We start from the raw sequence: 23,855 nt of genomic DNA, 5'->3' as shown, positions 1-23,855 counted from the left end.
ACACAGCTATTTGATGGTCTTCAGGGCTAACATACCTCTGCCCCTGTGTGTGGGGGCGGTTACTTCTTTGGTTGTCAGGAACCCAAATCTGTGCCTTTATAAAGAGAGAATCTTGTGGAAGACAGCAGTAGACTATTGTGAAATAACTGTTTTAAAAAGTAACTTATTTCCTGCAGAAGTAGATTTGCCTCTTGAACATTATGAGCTTGAACTACGTGACCCCATTGTTGCACCTGGTGGGTCTGATCTTATTCCGGTGGCCAGACTGGATGTGGACACAGCCACTGTGACAGCAATGCAGTTGGGACAGATTAGTCTGGTCTTTGTTCATAAAAGTATCCTTTAAATAAAGTTGTAACCATGTCAGTCTTCTTTATTACTGTGGCCGTTCTCTTTCCTAAGCATGTCAGACCTGAATTAAGTAAAACCATGCTTCAGAAAGCAGATTTGGTGAGGCCCCACCCTGCAACACCTCAGAGAATTCTATAACTTCCTAGGGTAACTCCCTCCCTCAGGAAGATGGATTTTCCTTCTTCAGCCCCTATCCCCTCCTCAAGCTGGGCATGATGACATACTCATTCATCCACTTCAAGGTCAATATCATTGGTTCTTTTGGCCAGTGCCCATCACTCAGCTCCTCGCTCAACTCCTTCACCTGTGATGCTTCTGGAATGAGAATGAGCCTCCTTGCCAGGCTCACAGTCCAGTTCTCATTGAAGTCAATAGAAAGACACCCATTGACTTCAGTGGAAGTTGGCTCAGGCCCCAGGTCCCCACATTTATGGGCTTAAGGAGTCCAAGGACATATGGTTTATTTAAAGGCTTCTGTTGCTCCCATACGTCCCTCCTATTTTTTTTTCCACAATAAGACTGAATTCCTTCTTTATACGCAAACTAAGATATTCACATGCGAGCTGCATCTGGACTTCCAAACTGCACTGTCTATGTCGTAGAAGCTGGATTTCTAGGTAATTAATCAGAAGATAAAAGCTTGATTTTTAAACTCTTATTGCTTCATGTTATTGACCAATAAAATGTTTGACTTTTAAAAAAGTGACTTAATTATATGATAGCATTGCTCATGTTAGAATCTGTTTTACGTCTATCACACAGAAACCTGCTGTTTTTGCTTGTAAAGTGCTGTGTAAGTTTATAGCACTATACGTGTTTTGTTTTAATAATAATAAATGTAAAAATAAATTGTTCATATAGTTTACAGAAAACTTATATATCTGTTAAAGAAAATAACCCCATGCTATTTCAAGCTTCCTCTTATTAATTTTTGCATATTTTTGTTTATTGTATACTTCATTTAGGGCCATTTTCAAATAATTAGATGTTAGAGGGTTAAAAGCTTATGTTATGGTAAAATTCCAACACTTGCCATGTTTTGCACATGACTGCATTAATTAACAGGCAAAGTGATTTTTTATATATATATATATATATATATATACACACACACACATATGTGCACACACAATTTGTATGATTGCTTTGTATAAAGCACTTTGAACCTTACGAGTGAAATGCCTTCTGTAAATGAAAAGATCATTCTTATTATCAGTTAGCCTCACTTCGTGAAAGAAACAGGTCATGATAGTAGGATGAGACTATGTCTTATTGAAGAAACAGTCTTTGCTTGTCTCCTTCCAGGTACATGGGCTTGAAAATTCAATCTTGCATATTCACAACCCAGAAATCTAGCTAGTTGCCTGCTCTGTTATTTAGAGACGTTAGTTAAACTTAAAGATTAAAGGCACAGAATGGGCACCAGAGTTGGAAATAACTGGTCTCAGTTGCCGTATGAACCTATGCAGTCGTGCTACATTATTAAAAGTAACTACGCTGTTTACAGAGCTGTTTTCCATAGGAGAGTTGTCTGGCGCTCAAGAAGTATTGAGAAGAGGGACTGGATTGTTTAAGGGATGGGTAATTGACCCTTTTGGGTCACAAATTCTCATCCAGAGTAAATGCATAGTGACCATGAAATTACCACCACCTGATTGGCTGTTGAGTCTCCGTTCACTTTGCAGCGAACAGATGCCTGCATCACAAAACTCACCACTTCTGTTGGCCCTGGTTTGCCCCTTTGCTGGCCCAGGAAAGGATTTACCGCACACTTCCTTTCTGCTTCTATAAGTGCTCCAGAGTAGGAGTAAGAAGCATTGCAGGGAAATTTGCATGTACTGTTGCCTGTGTTCTACCATTTAGGGGATGAAAAGGGGGCTGCAGTCTTCAACGCTGTGAATGCAGCACCTTGCACCAGCATTAAATTAATGAAACTGAAACCTGGCTGGGTTTTTATTCAATGATTTTCTTGTTTTTAATAAGCCACCTTTCTTTTACATTTTATTTCAGGTTTCAGTGTTCACCCAGGAGACAGGTGGGTTCTAGAAGTGAAGCGAGCATATACAATCACTGTTGAGGTGTATGATAAATCCAGCACTAAAGTCTATTTATCTGATGTGAGTATGTGGGAAGGGTCTGTTGTGCTTTATTCCTTACAGACCCACAGCTGCGATAATTGAGGGATTCAAATCCCTTCAAAGTCTTCTTGGAAATAGCTTATTCTTCAGATGTTTAGGATTGAGAAGTATTCAGGTCTCTGGAATTCAGCTTAATGTGATGTTACTAAAGAGAGGATAACTTATTTTCAAATTTAAACTTCCATCTTCATTTAGAAGCTGTAGTGTTCTAATAAATGTAATTTTTCTTATGCCTTTACATTTAGGGCAGCTTCAGCACGCGGGGAGAGTCTGCTAGGAGGTTCTTACCCACGAAAGCTTATGCTCCCAATACTTCTGTTAGTCTTAAAGGTGCCACAGGACCCTCTGTTGCTTTTTACAGATTCAGACTAACACGGCTACCCCTCTGATACTTGCTAGGAGAAAGGCAGCCTGGTTTATTGAAAGGAAGGAAGGTTCAGTGGTTGGGCACTAGCCTAGGAGTTGGGACAGCTGGGTTCAGTGCCCTGCTGTGCCACAGTCTTTCTTTCTGACCTTGAACAAGTCACTTAGCTTCTCTGTGCCACACTTCCCCATCTGTCAGACACGGGGTGATAACACTGCCTGACCTCACAGGGGTGTTGTAAGGCTAAATACGTTAAAGATTGTGAAGTGCTTTGAGATCTACTGATTGAAAAGTTCTATATAAGAGCTAGGTCTTATTGGTGATAGTCTGAGCTGTCTGCCAGTGGCTTATAGTGACCTTATGCAAGTCACTTAAACCTCCTTGAGACTTTGTTTCAATGTAATTAAAATGGCAATGACAATGTTTCCTTAACTCCTGGGGATTTTTAGAGGTTGTTCTCCTAACAGTCATTTCCTTAAGAAAAATGTTCTTCATTCCAATACAGAAACCAAAGTAGGATGACTGGGCCCTTCATTTACCCAACTGTATCCAGAATGCACTCCCAGCTTACAGTTGTTTCATAACCATGTTGGTTTCCGAACTCCGGGAACACCCAGCGTGTGTGTGCGCTCGTGGCCTTGCAGATTTCTCTGACTGTATGTCTTGCGATTCTTCTGATAGAACGTGGATCCAGTTTCTCTGGGAAGTCGTTCCTTCATTGATTTCTGTTTTTTGTTGTTTTGCAGAACCTCAGAATAACTCACCAGTTTCCCAAGGAGTATTTTGAAGAGTTCTTGTCTTCGGTTAATGGTTCTTACCATATAGTTCAAGTCCTGAAGGAGGGCATCACAGTAATAAAAGCTGCCCTGGTATCTGTTCTTCTACAGGTAAGAGGTGAAGGTTGTACCCTTCCCTTTCCAGAATTTGCTGTTGCCTAAAGAGTTGATCCAGTGCCCATTAAAGTGAGTGGAAAGACTCCCATTGATTTTAATGGGCATTGACTCAGACCCTATGATATTACTGTTCACAAATGTATAAGATGAACTCCTGTATGTTTCAAGTTATGGCAGTACTTTACTTTGAATCGTAGCAGATGGTCCTATAAAACCTGTGCGTATAAGCATCTCCTCCTGGGGCTCCTGGGATAGCGAGCTCTCTCTGAAGGACAGCGTGATTTCCTCAGAGACATGAAATCTAAGGACTAGAGAGAAATGCCATGACTAATTGAACTAGGTAGTGCTGAAGATCAATAGGCTTCACTAAGCTGCACCCTTTAGTGCTGCACCCTTTCCTACACTATTCTGAATTTTCTAGGGGTTCCAAACAGGAGTAAGGGGGTGAAATGAAGAAAAAGAAAATGTACGTTGACTATCAGGAAAAGCTATAGAATTGTCTGCCAAGGGAGATGATGGAAGATGCTTTGCTCAGGACATTTCAAAACACAGCCCTTGAGAACATAGTATAGGGAACTATCATGCGCTGCTCATAGGATGGACAAGATGCGGACGCTGTTGGACCTTTTCCATTTGTAACTCCCAGGATACTGTTCACACTGACTAAAGAAGCGAGCTATACTTCCCCTATAAAGAACCTTACTTAAAATCAGTGGATAGACAATAAGTAAAAGAAAATGACCTATTAAGGATTAGGTTTAGGGAGAAAGTATTTTTAATGTACCAAACATTTTTCTCTGTACAATTCCAGGCTTTAGTAAATGTGTTATATAGGGAAGATTTTGTAGAAGTCTGCTTAATGTGCACAGATTAAGGCCACATGCGGCCCTTGATCTGGAGAACATCTCTAACTGAACTGAATGGGCACTGAGGACAGTATATGTCTCTTGGATTAAAAGGCTTGACTAAAATGAATTCTTGGGTTAGCCTATTAAGCTGGCTGGTTGTTTCTGTCCAGTTGTAATGTTCTCTTCTAAATAGTTTTGAACAAGTGCGAGGTCTTGGTGTAACTAAGTAGCTGGGATTCCTCTACCTTTGCTCTAAACTTGATGTAAAGTGCAGTTTAGTGTTATTTCTTCTCTTTTAATTCTCTGCTGGCAGCAAGTGTGCTTACTTGTCCTATAGACCATACAAACAGGAGCATTAACGGCTGCTTTTATGGAATATTCTATTTTTGTTTTTATAACTGTAGGAGCAATCTTCCTTTTATGAAATCGAGATTTTGCCCCCTCTCCTTCTGTTTGGTGACATACTGTACATTTCTCAGTCGTGTAGTGTTTGACTATCTCCTAGAGTTTTACACATGAGGCAACAGCTGTTGGGAACAGCTGGAGGTATTGCTGCTGTTTTGGGGGAATTTTGATTAAGCTTATACAAAAAAGAAAAAACAATTGACTTAAAGCAGAAACACAGTGTTCCTTATTCCCACCTTATTTTCCAGGTAATCAGTACAAATAAGAACCATTGTTTCTTCACAAAGTGTCAAATCTGTCTGCAGCTTGAAGGGAGGAGCATGGTATGCATTGTCTGCACATGTTGCCCCATGCTGTTACCTCCTTGTACAGGCAGTTAAGCACTACTTTACCACTTCTGTGAGTAGGGTGGCATCTTTGCTTGAAAGATTATTGTTCCTTGTTTTGTGCCTGTAGGCTGGCTCTGAGGATTACTTACCTGTCCCAATCAGCCATGAACAGGAGGTGAAGATTTACTTTCCGATCAAGCTGACACCCTCCTTCCTTGCATTTCCACACCATCCCATGGAAATCTTGTATCGGTACAAAGTTCAGGTGAAGTATATATGGTATGGAACATCAGGAAGAAGACCTCTTTGATATGAGAGTCCCTTCCAGAAAAAAAGCTTATTAATTACTTCTAGCCAAATAGAGACCTTGTTAGTATCCACAATAGCTAGTGAGAGGGTGTGACAGCCTTTGTTTCTTTGCTAGCCTGATCTTGCACCCATTAAAATAAAGGGCAAAATGCTCATTGAATTTACTGGGGACAGGAGCAAGCCCCGTGCTAGCAACATCACAGGCAGATTACTAGTGCTTTCCTTTAGCCCCTCTGCAAGCCCCACCCCTCCTCACCAGGCTTGTTTGCTCTTTCCCTCCCTCACAGGTGGTCACATTTTATCTTTGTCCTAAACTGCTCCTTTTGATCCTGTTTCTCCAAGGCTTTGTCTTCCTCTGTCATCTCTTCTCGTTCCCTTCTTTACTGATCATGCGCCCATGTTTCTAGCACCATTTATCTTTAGTCTGGCTACACGGCCTTCAAGCCCACTGGATTCCTGTATCATTCTAAATTGTATTGTCTAAGCAGCTAGAAAAGGGGGCCGCGACAACCTTCTTTCACTATTCTGTTCCTGGCTGTGCCACTGACTTACCTTAGGTAAAAAAACCTTCCTGTGTCTCATTTGTGTCAGTATGGTTTATACTTTCCTATCCCCCCCATAGGGGGATTGTGAGACTTAATGAATGCAGGTGAAGTGCTTTGAGATCCTCAGATGAAAGGAACTGAAGAAATGCTGTTATTACTTTATTTTTTACGCTATTAGCATGTTGTTCCACAGCCAAATCAGCTCAAGCACACAGTTTGCCAAAGAATTAACACTAATCTTGATCCCTGCACACAATCCTCCTCCCGCTTTAGTACTCGGTAATCTGAACTGTTTACCTTTTCTATCCTCTGCTGTTTCATAGGTAGAAGGAGGCAGTGGCAATTTCACGTGGACCTCTTCCAATCAGACTGTAGTCACAGTCACCATAAAAGGAATAGTGACTGCCGGGGTGGTCAGAGGGCAGAGCACAGTACAGGCCAGAGACGTGCAGAACCCCTTCCATTATGGAGAAATAAAGGCAAGTCTTTTCCTGACACATCTTGCTTCAGTGACAGAGGGGGTTGCTTATCCAGGTTTAGAAATCTAAAACTCGTATCTGAAGAACAAAGTTGATGATGGGCGCCTGCTCAGAAATGTTGGATTTGATTCTCCTCTGACTTACATTGCAGTTCAGTGCTTCAGACGAGTTACTCCGTCTCCTGATACTCGCTGGAGGGAGGGAGTAGCATCACCCCCAGGGTTGTTGCTGTTTGTTTGTTAAGCACAGACTTCTTATCAACATATTAACAATTGTCTGCTGAGCACAACAATATTAAGATTTATTTGTGTCATGATGCCTGGTGCGGTACAGTAACAATGAAATCAGCTGTAACTGAATCTCTTAAAGCTGTATAGTGGAATTCTGCCTATACGATTAAGGCTGCAAGTGGAATTCAGCTGCTAAGCCAGAGGTGGCTTCCACTTTTATGTACTCTGCCTGCCTCTCATGAGAGATTCTCGGTTTCCTTCTTGAACCAGCGGCACTTTGCAGTGTGACTCGATTCTAACCCTGGGGGATCGAACCCTTCCTACTTTGCTGACTGAGACTCTTGGTCAGTGCAGGTGTATGTCTTGAAATTGACGAAGATGGAGATTTTGCCATTTCATGCAGACATTGAGATTGGCCAAGTTTTGGAAGTTCCACTCATGATGTACCACACCGATAGGGAGACAAGGGAGACCATTGCTTTTACAGACTGCTCCCTCTTAGCCCTGGACGTAAGCATGGATAAGCAAGGAGTCTTCATCCTTGCTGAAGAGGGTAAGATAGATGAGTTCCAAATTTGCTCACTTTTTAAAATACCTGTTTGCAAAGTCCATTTATAATTTATTTCCCAAAGTGCCGTTCCCTGTTTTCCAGTTTGAGTGTTGTGTCAACCAGTCACAAGGTCTAGCCAGAGGGATAGTCACCCTGTCATCATGTCTGGAACTGTATCATTTGACTCTTCCGACAGCTAACGGGGACAGGACAAGTGGAGAGAGGGGAACAGTCTGGGAAACATTTAGGAAAAATTTGGGAAGTCATGGATTCCATTACAGCCGTAACCCTGTGTCCAGACATCAGGGCTGCTCATTGGAGATGTAGAAAGTGCTGAAAAAATGCTCTCAAATTTACAGGTAATCAGAAACCTGGCCTGACATTCTGCTCCAGTATCCAGTTAGCAGCAAAGTCCTTGGGACACGCTTTAGTAACGGTGAGCGTGACAGTGTTCCAGGAGTATTTTGAAACCAGTGCCACATTTGCTGCTTATGAGCCTCTCAAGGTGAGGAGCTGCTCCCCTCTCTCTACTTCCTTCCCTGCTATTTGAGTCATTCTTTTGTCTTTGCTGTCTTCACATATTTGCTTCTGGAGCGAACCCACTGATGGTAGTGAGGCAGCAATGCTAGTGCACACTTCCCTTCTGTTGTGGACTACCTGCCGTATTCATGTTGTCTTGGAATTGTGGTCAGAAAGAGAGGGTGCTTTACCCCTTCCCCGCTGAGGGATTTGTGAGGCTTTATTAATTAACATTTGGCAAGTCCCTTGGAGCGGGGAGTTTAAAGCACATCACCCTGAAATGTTGCTATATTTTTCTCTGGGAGGAGGAAGTTCCTCCCATACCTCTTTTTCCTTAACATTACGCCTGCCCACAGTTGAAACCATATTTTGCAACTACCAGACTCAGAGGATTGAATAAATTCCTTTTGTGAAAAAAACATCAAATGTATCTGAGCAGGTCCTCTATTTCAGTAGCAATTTTTTTTTTCTGTTAGCTGAGCTTTCTGCTGCCCCAGTAGGGTGTCTTTTTTTTATTTTTGGTGCAGATGATTATATATAGTATTAGTTTTCTTACAGATAGCTCAGTATAGTCCAGCCCAGATCCAATAGCAAATGGCCTCTTCCTATAATATTGTGTAGTTTCTCAACCTTTTGGGCCTGCATAAGAACATAAGAACGGCCATACTGGGTCAGACCAAAGTCGATCTAGCCCAGGGTCCTGTCTTCCGACAGTGGGCAATGCCAGGTGCCCCAGAGGGAATGAACAGAACAGGGAATCATCAAGTGATCCATCTCCTGTTGCTCATTCCCAGCTTCTGGCAAACAGAGGCTAGTTGGCTCCACTTAAAGGCCCCTTCCATTGCCAAGTGGTATAAAGGAGCCTGAATGTAAATGAGAATCAGGCCCATTGGTTGTATTATAGACGTTACCTTTTGTATGTCCTTGCTGAGACTATATATTAAAATAGCACTGTCTGCTAATTTCTCTTTGTGTGATCAGGCTCTAAACCCAGTGGAGGTGGCGCTGGTGACTTGGCAGTCAGCGAAGCAGATGGTATTTAATGGAGGGCCGGGGCCATGGGTTTTGGAACCATCTCGTTTCTTCTTGGAATTGACTGTGGAGCATGAGGAAAAAATTGAAGTTACTCAGGTCCGACTGCCAACTAAAAGGAAACAGAACCAGTACATTTACCGGATTTTGTGCTTGGAGTTGGGGGAGCAGGTAGGAAAAACACCTACATTTTCTGCAATGTAATAACTAGCTGGCAACAGATTGGCTAATATCTCACACATAAAGCAATACAGTGTGAAAAAACCATGTTCCATTTCTCCTGACAGGAAAGTTCACGGCTTGCACTAGCACAATCTAACTAAGGGACAGTTTGACTCTTGTGTACCAAAAAGCCATTTTAGAAACTCCTATTGTCCACTTCACTGTGGAAGTAGAAAAAGGGATAGTGTATTGCTGCATCTGATACTTAAAAGTATTCGGAGCAGAGACGCTTCATTAGTGATGGTGCCTCCCCAGACACCCTGGGCCTCTAGAGATTCTCCCATAGAATGTTTGTTTTTGAGTCTCAGTATTTTTTTTATATATAGACTAGACCTTTATCACAACCCCTGGCCCCCGGTATGGTCTTGCTTTTGTTTTCTTTAAATAAACCCATTTTGGGATGCTGTTCCACAGGAAATCATGGGTATAGCTGAAATTGAAAAGCCTGCTGGTTAACCATCTCCTTTGCATATCCTTGAAGGTACTTACGCTCCGAGTAGGTAATCAGCCAGGAGTCCTGAACCCTAGTCCTGCCGTGGAAACTGTGCAGGTGACTTTCATTTGTGCTCATCCAGCCAGTATGTCTGTGACTCCAGTGTACAAGATAGCTGCAGGTGCCCAGCCTTGCCCGTTGCCTCAGCACAACAAACAGCTGGTAAGACTTTATATGTTTTAAAATGAGTGAATAACACTCCTCTCCTATAATCATTTGTAGGGTGACTGGAAACCCATGATGCGTGTGATATGTTTGATGTCCAGATGAAGTTTGTGTAGCATTAACTGATAATTTAATAGCTTTTATCAGGAAATCTATTATCTGAAGATGGAATCACCTCTGTCAAATGAAACTACTTTGATGGTCCCTGCTCAGTTCCTCTGCCCATCAAACCGGCTGGGTAATTACATCAAATTACTGTGTAATTTGGCAGTAACTCATTCTCTGCATAAGAAAACTCCAAAGAGGAATCACAGCATCCTGGGCCCTGTAGTCTCCTTAGGCTGCACCTCTCTCGTTCAGATGAATGTGGCTATGGGCTGCATTGTACAAGGTGGTTTTCCTCTAGAATCAGGCTCCGAGTTACTAATGAGATTGAGTTCTATTTTTTTGGGTGTAGATCCCCGTGTCCAGTTTGAGGAATACAGTTTTGGAGTTGGCCGTGTTTGATCAGCACCGGCGGAAGTTTGACAACTTTAGCTCCCTGGTGCTGGAGTGGAAATCAGCCAATGAAAGTCTCGCACACTTTACTGACTCAAAGTCTATGCAGATGGTAGCAAAGGATGATGGGAGTGGACAGACCAGATTGCACGGTACCTGTTCAGTTTTATACACTGAACTCCAGTGAAGTCAGTCGGAGTTGCACCTGCTTACTCCAGCACTGAATTTAGCTCAAACTCTCTCTCTCCTTCCTCCTAATATAATCTCTATATCTATGCATCACCATGATATCTGGGCTTCACTTTCTCTAATGATTTTGGCTTTATTAATAAAGAATGTAACATAAATTAAGCTCAAACTTCAAGTTTCCTCCCTAGGCTGGGCTCCTCCTAGGTTCTTCCCTAAGGACTGTTCAGCCCACTCGCTAGATCAGAGGTGGGCAAACTACAGCCCAGGGGCTGCATCCAGCCCTCCAGACATTTTAATCCAGCCCTCGAACTCCCGCTGGGGAGCAGGGTCCGGGGCTTGCCCCGCTCCGGCGCTCCAGCTGGGGAGTGGGGTCAGAGCCTTGGCCCACTTTGCGCGGCCCCCCTCCAGCACCTACACATAGGGGCAGCCAAGGGGCTCTGCACACACTGCCCCTAGCGCTGCCCCCGCAGCTCCCATTGGCCAGGAACCACAGCCAATGGGAGCTGCGGGGCAGCGCCTGCGGACAGGGTGGCACCTGCGGACAGGGCAGCGCACAGAGCCGCCTGGCCGCGCCTTCACATAGGAGCCGGAGGGGGGACATGCCGCTGCTTCTGGGAGCTGGTTGAGGTAAGCGCTGCCTGGAGCCTGCCCAGCCCTGATCCCCTTCCCACAAGTCAAACCCTTCAGTCCCAGCCTGGAGCACCCTCCTGCACTCCCAACCCCTCATCCCCAGCTCCACCCCAGAGCCCACACCCCCAGCCGGAGCCCTCCCCCCCGCCTCCCAACCCCCTGCCTCAGTCCAGAGCCCCCTCCCGCACCCTGAACTCTTCATTTCTGGCCCCACCCCACAGCCCGCACCCCCAGCCAGAGCCCTCACCCCATCTTGCACCCCAACCTCCAATTTGGTGAGCATTCATGGCCCGCCATACACCTCGGGCCAAAACGTTTGCTCACCCCTACGCTAGAGCATTTCTTTAGTGAGCCAGTCCCAGTTCCCTTACATCTGCAAGTGGAGTAACAAGCCACCTGCCTGAGTCAGCAGCACTCACTTAACCCTTTCCCAACAGAATTTCCTCCTGCTTCCAGGGTGGGTGGGGTATGTCAGATAAACACTGCTACTCTGTTACAGCCTTTAAAAGTGCCATAGCATGGGTAATGGATTACAGATGTGTGTTTTTAAACGTATAACACAAGGGAGCTGTCAAAGAACAATTCAAGCAGATTTCTAACAATTAATTAATTGCTTCCAATTCTTAACACTGAAATTATTGCTCATGAACCTCATTTGCCAATATTGCATCCTGCTCACTCTTATTCCTAGTTGAAGGTGGAATTGCTGTTTTCCATCTCTTGTTTCCAGTGAAATATCTGCTTGCTTATAGGGCATCAGCTCCTGGAGGTGCACCGCATCAAAGGGACTATTCTGGTTGGAGTCAGCTTTGTGAAGTATTCAGAGAGAGGCAGTCCAAGAGTGAGTGGAAGAGGCCATTTTGGGCATAGTATGGATTGCTTAATCTCTGACTGATCTGTCTAGCAAACTGTTGCAGTCTACTGATAAATTGAGCTGAGTAGGTTAGGATTGTGCAGATAATTGTATCTTCAGGACTGAATACTGGGTTTTGTCCTCTTTCAAGAGGAAAGTCCTATTTCTGCCATCCCAGCCAGTTAGGAGAAGTGCTAGTGCACTGCCACAGCAATCATCAGTTCCTTCTGCGAAAGAGAAGGTTTGGGGTTTTGTGACTAGAGGGAATACTAATGTCACTTCTCTCTGGTTTTGGTTGCATATTTAGGAAGTATCTAACTTGCTTACCTCCACGGCTGTGGAGTTGTTACTGGTAGAGGATGTAACGGTGGTGCCAGACAATGCCACTATCTATAATCATCCTGCTGTGAAGGTAAGAACGTTATTAGTATGGCTACATTATATCACATCAGTCTTTGGTATATTATGTATCATTTTACCATCAGTAGATGTTTTTTTCCCCTCAACTGCCTTCATGAACATTTGGAGGACAGTGACTGTGTCCCCCTGCATAAAGCTCATGCCCATCTGTTGTATAACTGCTCATCACTTCATGGAATGATAAACTCTTTGATCTCTCCCTTTCTGCTCAATGAAATGTAAATACAGTGTGGTGTTGGACTGCAAGTGCTGCTTATGTTCAAGGGTAGCAGTGCTTCTGAAAAGAAGGCCACTGTTCCAGATGAGTGTTAAGAGAGATGATCTGCAAGTATTCTTCACAATACACTTAATGAGGCCTGTCCTGTTTCAGTGAAACTGAAGAGACAGTGCAATTAGTGGAGGAATCACTGTTCATTGCCTTAAGACATCCTTCTGTTGAGTGTCTCTGTAGCACTCCCAATCCCTGCCCACTGGCCAGTGAGTGATGGGAAATCAATCTTGGGTTTTCCATTTGAAAATCCAAAGCACTAACCCCCAGGCTGGACCATTCACAATTATTTTAATTGGATACATGGTTTTAGCTGATGCCCTTGAGCTTCCTTTCTTTGTAGGGTAGCAGAGGAATCATGACTTTGTGTATTAGAGCTGGCTAGTCTTGATCACCTCATCACTTAGGGCCAAATTTGAGGTCTTTACTCAGTTTTTACTCATAAGAACATAACAATGGCCAGACTGGGTCAGACCAGTGGTCCATCTAGCCCAGTGTCCTGTCTTCCAGTGCCTGATGCTTCACAGGGAATGATCAGAAGAGGACAATTTATTGAGTGATCCATCCCCTGTCATATAGTCCCAGCTTCTGGCAGTTAGAGGTTTAGGGACACTGGAGCATGGGGTTGCGTCCCTGGCCATCTTGGCTAATAGCCATTGATGGACCTACCCCCATAAACGTATCTCATTCTTTTTTTAATCCACTTCTACTTTTGAATCCACTTCACAACATCCCCTGGCAACGAGTTCCACAAGTTGACTGTGTGTTATGTTAAGAAGTATTTCCTTATGTTTTTTTAAATCTGTTGCCTGTTAATTTCATTGGGTGGCCCCTGGTTCTTGTGTTATGTGAAGGGGTAAATAACACTTCCCTCTTCACTTTCTCCACACCATTCATGATATACAGCCCTCTGTCATACGCCATCTTAGTTGTCTCTTTTCTAGGCTGAACAGTCCCAGTCTTTTTAATCTCTCCTCAAATGGAAGCTGTTCCATACCCCTAATCGGTTTTGCTGCCCTTCTCTTCACTTTTTCCAATTCAATATTTATTTTCAATTCCAGTTATATGATTTTTGAGATGGGGTGACCAGAACTGCAGGCAGTATTCAAAATGTGAGTGTAACATGGGTTTATATAGTGGCATTATGATATTTTCTGTCTTGGTATTTGTCTCTTTCCTGTGGTGCCTAACATTCCATCAGTTTTTTTGACTGCTGCTGCAGAGTGAGCAGATTTTTCAGAGGACTATCCAGAATGACTCCACGATCTCTTTCTTGAGCAGTAATAGCTCATTTAGACCTCATCACTTTGTATGTATACTTGGGATTATGTTTTCCAATGTGCATTACTTAACATGGAATTTCATCTGCCATTTTGTTGCCCAGTCACCCAATTTAGTGAGATCCATTTGTAACTCTTTGCAGTCAGCTCTGGATTTAACTGTGTTTGGTAATTTTTGTATCATCTGCAGACTTGGCCACCTCACTGCTTACCCCTTTTTCCAGATCATTTATGAGTATGTTGAATAGCACTTGTCCAAGTACTGATCCTTGGAGGACCCTGCTATTTACCTCTGTCCACTGTGAAAACTGACCATTTATTCTTAACCTTTATTTCCTATCTTTTAACCAGTTACTGATCAGACCTTCTTTTTTATCTCATGACTGTGTTTTGCTTAAGAGCCTTTGGCGAGGACCTTGTCAAAGGCTTTCTGAAAGTCCAAGTTCATTATATCAACTAGATCACCCTTGTCCATATGTTTGTTGACCCCTCAAAGAATTCTAATAGAGTGGTGGTGAGGCATGATTTCCTTTTACAGAAGCCGTGTTGATTTTTCCCCAACAAATCATGTTCATCTATGTGTCTGATAATTCTGTTCTTTACTACGGTTTCAACCAGTTTCCCTGGTACTGAAGTTAGGCTCACTGGCCTGTAATTGCCAGGATCGTTTCTGGAGCCTTTTTAAAAGTCAGTGTTACATTAGTTAACCTCCAGTCATCTGGTAAAGAGGTTGATTTAAGCGATAAATGACATACCACAGTTAGTAGTTCTGCAATTTCATATTTGAGTTCCTTCAGAACTCTTGAGTGAATCCCATCTGGTCCTGGTGACTTTTATTCCTGTTTAATTTATCAATTTGTTCCAAAACCTCCTTTTATTGACATCTCAATCTGGGACAGCTCCTCTGATTTGTCACATAAAAAGAATAGATCAGGTGTGGGAATCTTCCTCTCATCCTCTACAGTGAAGACTGATGCAAATAATTCATTTAGCTTCTCTGCAGTGGCCTTGTCTTCCTTCAGTGCTCCTTTACCATCCAGTGGCCTCACTGGTTGTTTGGCAGGCTTCCTGGTTCTGTTGTACGTAAAAGAAATTTTCCTGTTCGTTTTTGTGTCTTTTGCTAATTTCTCTTCAAATTCTTTTTTGGCCTGCCTAAGTATTCCTTTACACTTGATGTGCCAGAGTGTATGTTCCTTTCTGTTTTCCTCAGTAGGCTTTGACTTCCAATTTTTAAAATAAGTGTTTTTTTCCTCTAATCCCTTCTTTTACTCTGCTGTTTAGCCATGGTGGCATTTTTTTGGTGGTCTTACTGTTTTGGTTTTTTTTAGTTGGGGTATACCTGTAATTTGAGCCTTTATTACAGTGTTTTGAAAATGTTTCATTCAGCTTGCAATTCTCAATTCTTACTTGGGCTAAAACTCCCTTTGGAGACTGAGTAAAAGCTGAGTAAGGACTGCAGGATTTAAACCCCTAAGTCAGTGAGCCAGCAGTCTGAGTTGGTAGAGGAGTGAGTGCCCCGGGATTTTACTCATTTTTCTGTACCATTCTAGGAAATATTTGATCTAGTGGAAGGATCTGGGTACTTCTTGGTCAACAGCAGCAAAGAGGAGATTGTAAACACTACATACCTGGAAGCAGAGAGTGCCATCGAGGTGAGCACGTTCAAGATGTTTTCCCCTGGAGAAAAGCCTGGGTTCAAAATCTCACAGTGAGATTCACCCTCCTGGAAAGAAATAGATATTTTTCTTACTTTCCATCTCTCATTTCTTTTTACCTTCAGCACTGTTTATGCAGTTCACTTTAACATGCTGAAAAAGTGGGCCAGATATTTGTTAGACTAGATTTCTTAATAAGAGAAAATATTAGAATAGTGGATTAAAATATGCCTGTCACCAAATGGTACAAAATACACTGTATCAGCTACTGTGTATAGATTGTATTTACCTTTTGGGTTTTATTATATGGGTAGGGACTTGGCTGACTTCCAGATCCTGTATAGGGTGACACTTTCAACCATTATAGTTGCTCAATCAGAATTAATTCTCTCCTGTAGTTTTCCTTGCTGCTATTTCCTGTAACAGTAAATATAATACAAGATACTATTTGGTGCTAACGGGCCCAGAGCTTTGCTTTCCTGTAGAGAGAAATTTAGCCTGAATATCAGGAAGAAACATCCTGACTGTGTGACCTTCTGGACTGTTGAATAATTTCCAGGGAAAGTGGTGAAAACACCATGAGTTGAGACATTTAAAACTAGACTGGACACAATGCTCTTGGAACTGTGCTATAGGAACAGTCCTGTGATGGCTTCTGGTTGACCCTAACAGAGCTTTTCCCTCTTTTGTTTACATGGTTGTTTGAACAATGACTTTTCAGCAGAATGCCAAACTTGGTCACTTTTACAAGTTAGCTTTAGCTTGATGCAAATTAAATCGGTATCCACTGCAGATAGTATGGCTAATACCTCCTCACTTTCCTTGTAGATCATCCCTTTGCATCCTGGATCTCTAACCCTGGAGGTCTACGATCTCTGTCTGGCATTTCTGGGACCAGCTACAGTCTATATACATGTGTCTGATATGCACGAGTTGGAGGTGGATCTCATTGACAAGGTGAGACAATCTCAGGGAAACTCAAATGTCTGTAAAAAACCTAGCCTGCTGGGATGTGATATTTTTTTGTTTGTTCTTATTTCCGTTCACACTTGTTTGTTTGTTTTTGCATTGTATGTAGCCATCTATGAAGTAATTTTCCTTTCAAAAGATATTTGTTTTATTTTCACACTGTTAGAGAAATCTGTATGAACGTATCTTTTTAAATACAAGAGACATTGTCAGTGTGGCAGCCTTTCATCTAGGCATCCAAGAACAGGATTCTTGGCTATTCCAATATGCTGTTGGCTCCCAAGGACAAAGTATGTGACTGCACAACATGTATTCATCATCCTGAAGAAACTCATCTCTCTCTAGGTTGCTTAGTAACGAAGATAGACTCTTAACTATGGTGGGTGGTGGTTTTGAGAGTTTGTGGCTTCAAAAATATGAGAGTTACACTTTGGTTCTATAATTCTTACGATTCTTTCTTCAAATCTTGTGGGGCAGAGATATTTCACATGAGCCACATAGCTGGGCTTGGTGCACTTGGTGCAAGATTTGTACACAGGACTGCAAGAAAAGTTGTGTTTTTTCTTCAATACTTGGTTAGACGCTACCCACTCCTGCCCTAGGATCTACTCTTCTCTTCTTCCCTGGGGGAGTAAGCAACTTCTTCTGGAACTGAGCTGCAAGGGGCTTATGTTGAAGATTGAATGCAGTGTCTTAGCTAGGTGATAAACCATGAGATCTTGCATCCACTTCAGAGGTTTGTTTTTGGCAGTAAATCATACTGCTGTAGAAGGACTAGGCCAGTCTTTTTTTTTTTTTTTTTTCACATTTTATTAATGTGAAATCTTAATTTACCTGGGTTAAAAAATGTATTTAAGGCCATTCAGTGTCCCAACAATAGTGTCACTCGCTACACAATGGGAGACCCAGTGTGAATCCCTGCCTCATACTGTAGGGGCTGCCATACATTCCGGCAGCCCCACAGCAGCTCTTAGAAGAGATGAGCCTCTAATTTTAACAGCAACAATTCTCTATTTCTGATGAAGAAGTGACACTGAAAGAAGAGGGAGCCTGCCTGCATCCTCTTGAATGTCCTGCCTATGTGAGTATCTCTCTGCAGGTAGGAAGGAGAACTTAAGAGAGGTAAGGTGGGTGGTGTCCTTTTGCAGCCCATCCAAGGTTAGGCATAGGTACAGAGACCCCGCCAAAAATGGTAAAAGTGCTCTTTTTACCTAGATCGAGATTGGCAAATCTGTCCTAGTCAGCGTGCGAGTCCTCGGTTTTCATCGACATCCATTCAGGAGTAAATATTTCAAGTACATGAAGCTCAAACTGCAGGCAGCATCTGCTATTGTTACACTTATGTGAGTACTACAGTAGGCAGCCTGGTGCATTTCCACCGCAAATAGCAGCTGAGAATATCCATCCTCTACTGCAAAATAGAACTTCGTATTCAGCAATGATGTCAGAGAAAATGGATTATATAACTTAAACCTTGCCACAGCATGACAAAAATGTTGTGTGCATGAGGAAAGAGACATTAATTTCCCTGGAAAATATAGATTCCAGAGCATTAACATGATTAAATACAGCCACAGACATTCTCACAACTATCACAGACTGTGAATTCTGCCACTCAGAGCTTTGTGGAACATAAGTCTAGGACTGTGTTGGCTGTCTAGAAACACAAACCTCGGTATTAGAGACTCATTTTAAACTCATCAACTAGTTAAAGGCATTTTCTGTCCCCAGCATCATATGATTTTAATGCAAGCTGGGAAACGTGAAATAACTGTTAAGTATCTTTGCAGGCTAATGGAGGAAGTGGGTGAATACACTGAAGTCTATGTACTCCGAGCTGTCGCAATAGGCCAGACAACTTTGGTGGCTACAGCCTGGGACAAGATGGGAAGAAAATTCACTTCTGCTCCTCGGAAGGTTGAAGTAAGAATGCTCACCATTTGTGCCTGCCTACCTTCAGATGTTTCTCACTTGGTGTAGAATCATTTCCTTCAAAATGCAGTGAAAAAAACACTTGGATAATGTTGGCCTGAAAAGCTTGGAGTTTAGATGGGTTTGACAGTCATAAAAGAATGGAAAGGTCTTATAAGAAATCACAGATTTCCTGTAAGGGCAACTTGCTGCTATTTGTATATTTTACCAAATTATCTCATTTTCCTTGTAAAAATCTGTGTAGTCCTGATGTTTATAAAACAGAGGGTGTTTGCTAACTGGGAGTCCCATTCTCTGTTATAGAGATCTCAAAAGGATGTGGCATAATCAGTTTAGAGAAATGCACATGTGATTTATTTTTTATGCTGTAGCAAAGAATTCAGATACTGAGCTACCATCAATCTCGTTGGTCTCTAAACTATAGGTAATTTTAGCTCTTGTGAGGTTTTTTGTTGGCAGCGGTGGTAGAATTTCTGTGGCACTTCAAGACTAAGTGCAGACTGGCCTGGTGCCATGTAGTGCACCACTAAGCAAGGAGTATTTTTAATAGTAACGGTTTGTCTTTTAAAAAGAAATCCTGCAGCAGAAAAGTTTCTCCCTCCTTTTCCCTTTGCCAGGTCTTTCCTCCGTTCAAACTCCTCCCAGAGGAAATGACCCTCATTCCACATAACATGAGGCAGGTGAGCTTTAAAGTATATTAGTTCTTCCAGAGACAAATGAGACTTACCCAATCCCCTTTGCCTCTTTCTTCCTTCCTTCCTTCCTTCCCCTCCCTCCCCCTGCCATGTTAAAAGAGTAAAAAATGTCTGATAGAACAGGTGGTAAGCGCTCTATATCCTATTACTAGTCCTATTTCTATTTCCTACTTTGCTACCTCTTCCGCACTTAACCTTCCCCACTCTTTCCTAAGCAGTAGAAGTCAAAATTACATCAGGTATGTTTGGCCTTCTCTTCCCCTCCCTATCAGACTCTCAGCTCCAGATCATTTCGAGGCTAGCTTCTCCTGTTTCTTTAAATTTATTTGCACTGTGAGGTATATCTGACGCACTCACTTGAGAAGCCGGGGAAGAGACACTGCGTCGTTTGTTTCCAATATGTGATACTCTTTCTGTTTGTGGACAAGGAAAAGCGCAGATCTGGCATGTGGTTCAGTTGGGTTTACCTCATTTTCTGAGGCTACAGTTTCCTGTTGTTTAAATATATTGCAGGTGATGTCAGAAGGTGGCCCACAGCCACAGTCCATCATTCACTTCTCTATCAGTAACCAGACTGTGGCTGTAGTTAACAGGCTGGGCCAGGTGATGGCTAAGGCAGTTGGAACAGCCATAATACAGGGTACCATTCAGGCGGTCAGTGAAGACACAGGAAAAGTAATAGTTTTCTCAAAGGTATCTTCCTATCTTGTTTTGTAATTCCTTATTTGTTTCTCTGATTTATTTCCCTTGCACTGGCCTCTGCTGAGGAAGCACATCTGCAGGTGGGTTTGGGCATCTCAGTGGAACTGATCCTGAAATCCTTGGTTGGACAAAACTCCCATCATCCCCAAGACCCCATGCTATATGCATGCCGTGCCTAGACAGAAGTAAAGGTTACTGTAGGTGCATTGTTCTTTGGTTTTATATTTGAAATGAGAGATAAGGCCTTTGCCTGTTGGAGGGAGAAATGATTGACTAAGTGGCATCAGCTCCTACATCTCTGCTTTTCTTGCTTTTTTTGCACCCTCGGTGGGAAGTGCATTGTTGAAACAAAATAGATGTTTAATTCGCGGGAGAAAGCAATGGGGCATCAAATAGCTCTATGCCAACCAGAAACGTTCCCTGCTTGGCTAGCAAATAAGCTGCTGCAGCCTCTATGTTGGTGGCCATAGTGCCATGTTTGCTTAATGTTTTTCAGGGACTGTCACGTCTACAATTCTGCTAACCTCTGGGACTGCATGCAAATCTAGTTCTCCTTTAAAGCTACCAGCTGAGCCCCTAACCAGCCTACACACTGTTTATTTTGAATGTAGGTCCCCAGTCTCCTTCCTCAGACTGTCCGTTTTACTCATATATCTCAAAGCATGTTGTTTGTCTTATATTGCAGGGTCAAGTGGAACTGGAAGTAGTTCAGCTGAGAGCAGTAAGAATTCATGCACCTGCCACTAGGCTTATAACAGCCACCAAGGTTAGTTCTGTAGCTAATATCGGAAACCACAGTGACCTGCAAGTAGTGACCGACTTTCTAGCTCTAGCTGGAGTTATAAATCCAAGCAGTGCTGAAAATCCTGAGATAGGGTTTACTAAAGTGATGTAGTAACTGAAAATGGACTTCTTTAGTCATCTAGGCCAGTAACTTCCAACCTTCTCAAGCAAATGGCACCAATTTACCAAATGGAGACTTTAGCTGACTCCTGTTCTACTGTGTATGCTCAAACCTGGATTGCTCCAAACCCCATTCTCACAGTGATAAGCAACCTAAGTCCTACAGTGGGTTAGAGCTCTGTGCTCCACTGAATGGGAGCTGGAAAATGACAGTGCACTAAGACCCAACAGAGACATAGCATTAAAGTGGAGAGAGGGAGCCTGGAATATCAGTCACAAATGCCTCAAGAAACCGTGCTAGTGGGGCATCATGCATCTAGTCCACTGTTGTAAGATAGTTTCTGAAACTTTCTCATACTTGGAATTTAGAAGGGCTCTCAAATGCTTTGTGTGTATAAGTGAGAAGGAAGTTCTGTGCAGGACAGCATGGAATGTACACTGAAAAGGTGAACTGCTTGGCTGCTGCGGAAGATCTGTGTATCTCCAGGTAGAATATGCTTGCTCTACTTGCATACACAGCTCCTCCCATCAATACAGGGAGCGGGGGACTGAGTTTGGGTCTTCTGCACACAAGTATATGCCACTGTAGGAAGGAGTTGTGATATTTTCTCTAAGGCCAGGCATTTAGCAAGGTTGTTTGTATGTTTTACAGTAATGTTAAGGGACTTCAGAGAATATGCTATTGGTAACACATTCATGACACATACTACAAACGCTAACTATTTTTGAAGAGTTTACAATTAATTTCTTGTATCACCATGCTGGTAACTCCTCATAGTCTATGTCCTATTAATTTCTTTGTCTACTGTTCATAAGAACGGCCATACTGGGTCAGACCAGTGGTCCATGTAGCCCAGTGTTCCAGCAGTGGCTGGTTCCAAATGTTTCAGAGGGAATGAACAGAACAGGGCATTTATTGAATTATTGTGTTATGTGATAAATATAACACATAAACACTTCCCTAGTCACTTTCTCCAGCCCAGTCATGATTTTATAGACCTCTGTCATACCTCGCCCCCCTTAGTCGGCTCTTTTCTAAGCTGAACAGTCCCAGTTTTTTTAATCTCTCCTCGTATGGAAGCTGTTCCCTACAGAATTACACTTAGACGCCCAAACTGTAGTGTAGGAAACATCAGCAGTACCCTGAGTTCCCATGGTGACAGTATTTTTATTTTGCAGATGCCTGTTTATGTCATGGGGCTGACCAGCACTCTGACTCCATTTTCCTTTGGTAATGCCAACCCAGGGCTGATATTCCATTGGTCAATGAGTAAACGGGATGTTCTGGACCTTCTCCCCCGACACTCAGAGGTATGGAGCTGTCCACAAGAACGCGATTAAAGCCCACTGCATGGCAGGTGGTGGCTAAAGGCATCAGGGGATAAGGCAAGCTGCATTAGAATTCCTTGCTGGGCAGATTAGCACTGCTTTGCAGACCATATGGCTTGAGTGCCAGCATCCCTGCCACCCTGGCTTCATAAATTAGGACACCAAGTGACCTCCCCTTCCTCCTCCTAGTCCTTCCTCGAAACCGACAAAGCCTTTCACAAAGTCTTCTACACAAGCCTTTGAACAGTGACCTCTGCAGTGACTTTGCCTTAAACTTCCTTATACTATGTCTGCTGTGTGCAGGTTTCAGATTGTGAACTCCTCGGGGCAGAGACTGTCTTTAGCAGTCTCCTTGTTCAAGCAGAGCCAGCTGGAGCTGCACTGAGCTGGATGCTGATCTCTGTATCTCTGAAGAGGAACAGTACTAGGCTCTTGAGGGAGTTGCTCATTAACCATTCTATCTAGAGGCAATTAATTTATAATTGCATCTCTCATCATAAAGAAGAAAATCCAAGGAAAAAATGACCTCTTGAACCCCACATATGGCATCGTTCTGCATTTTTCCTTTACTATAAATGAACAGTTGATCAGAAAGGCCTGAGCAGCCTGTAATGACAACCCTACCATCTCTCTGTCAGGTTTCCCTGCAGGTTGTACCTGAGAATAACTTTGCTATGGTTGTACATACTAAGGCGGCTGGGAGAACCAGTATTAAAGTGACAGTGCAATGTCTGAATGTATCCGCCGGTCAGTTTGAAGGAAACATGGCTGAACTTTCAGATGAAGTACAAATATTGGTAAGTTCCCCTGGTCACTCCAAATGGGATCTCTTACTTTCATGGGAAGAGGTAGAAGACAGGATTTCATATCTGAAGCAAGGATGAAAACGGAAACGAAACCTAGGCAAGATACGAAGTCAGGCTGGCAGGTGTGCCATGGATAGGCGTACGCTGTGGGCTGTGCATGGACAGGTGCATCACAAAAGATGTATTGTGGTCACAGTGTGCACAGAGATGTGTAAACCCTTCTCTGCATGTCTCTGTATTTCTTGCTAACTGATACTCCTGGTTAGTGGTGACACCCATGGGGTGAATATAGATTGTGTGTAACTCCAGCCCCCCCAGCTGCAGTGTTGTTTCAGCTGCAAAGCAAGGGAGAGTTCTGTTAATGAGCTGGCCTGTCCACATTAAATGTCCAGCCCACACTTTTGATATGGATTTTGTGGATTTTCATTTAGATTTGCCTCTTGAAGCCTTTGGAATAGAAATCCTCACCCCCTGCACAGCGGCAGTTTCAGTGACTGCTCTCGAGCCTGGAGCCAAACAGTCTTGGCATTTTCAGAATAAAAGCAAATATCAGCCAGTAAGCAGGAGAAAGTTCCTCATTTCCATGCAATGTGAAGAGCTTTAACCGTACAGCTCCCATAACAGCCGCTGGAAATGCATGTTGAATGCTTAGTTGTTTCTTTCAGAACTTTCTTACTATGTTTTGTATTTGTATATTCCTTGTGTGAAAAGATTCCCAACAATACAAGTGCTTTTCTCTGCTGATGAGCACTGTGCATTGCTATCCAGGCAGCCATTATCATTTCCACCCCCATACTGAGGGGCTTTCTTCTGGTTTCTTATTGACCAGCCTACATGGAAACATAGGATTTGTC

At 43.0% G+C, this 23,855-nt stretch overlaps 1 protein-coding gene across 1 annotated transcript in view; it reads left to right on the top strand.

The window, feature by feature from the left end:
• Positions 1-23,855, top strand: part of NUP210L (nucleoporin 210 like) — a 40,556-nt gene that overhangs the window by 4,284 nt on the left and 12,417 nt on the right. The window contains 22 exon segments of the mRNA XM_026658088.1: positions 177-335; positions 900-968; positions 2,362-2,468; positions 3,600-3,740; positions 5,456-5,593; positions 6,506-6,661; positions 7,246-7,444; positions 7,801-7,946; positions 8,942-9,163; positions 9,696-9,869; positions 10,330-10,522; positions 11,942-12,030; positions 12,350-12,454; positions 15,561-15,662; positions 16,494-16,622; positions 17,850-17,977; positions 18,425-18,557; positions 19,184-19,246; positions 19,775-19,954; positions 20,649-20,729; positions 22,046-22,177; positions 22,834-22,992. Of these exon segments, the coding sequence (XP_026513873.1) occupies positions 177-335; positions 900-968; positions 2,362-2,468; positions 3,600-3,740; positions 5,456-5,593; positions 6,506-6,661; positions 7,246-7,444; positions 7,801-7,946; positions 8,942-9,163; positions 9,696-9,869; positions 10,330-10,522; positions 11,942-12,030; positions 12,350-12,454; positions 15,561-15,662; positions 16,494-16,622; positions 17,850-17,977; positions 18,425-18,557; positions 19,184-19,246; positions 19,775-19,954; positions 20,649-20,729; positions 22,046-22,177; positions 22,834-22,992 (3,005 nt within the window).

This window comes from Terrapene carolina, unplaced genomic scaffold, assembly GCF_002925995.2.
Source record: "Terrapene carolina triunguis isolate 2854851 unplaced genomic scaffold, T_m_triunguis-2.0 Scaffold397, whole genome shotgun sequence".
Taxonomy (NCBI): domain Eukaryota; kingdom Metazoa; phylum Chordata; order Testudines; family Emydidae; genus Terrapene; species Terrapene triunguis.
This window is presented reverse-complemented; position numbering and strand designations above follow the sequence as displayed.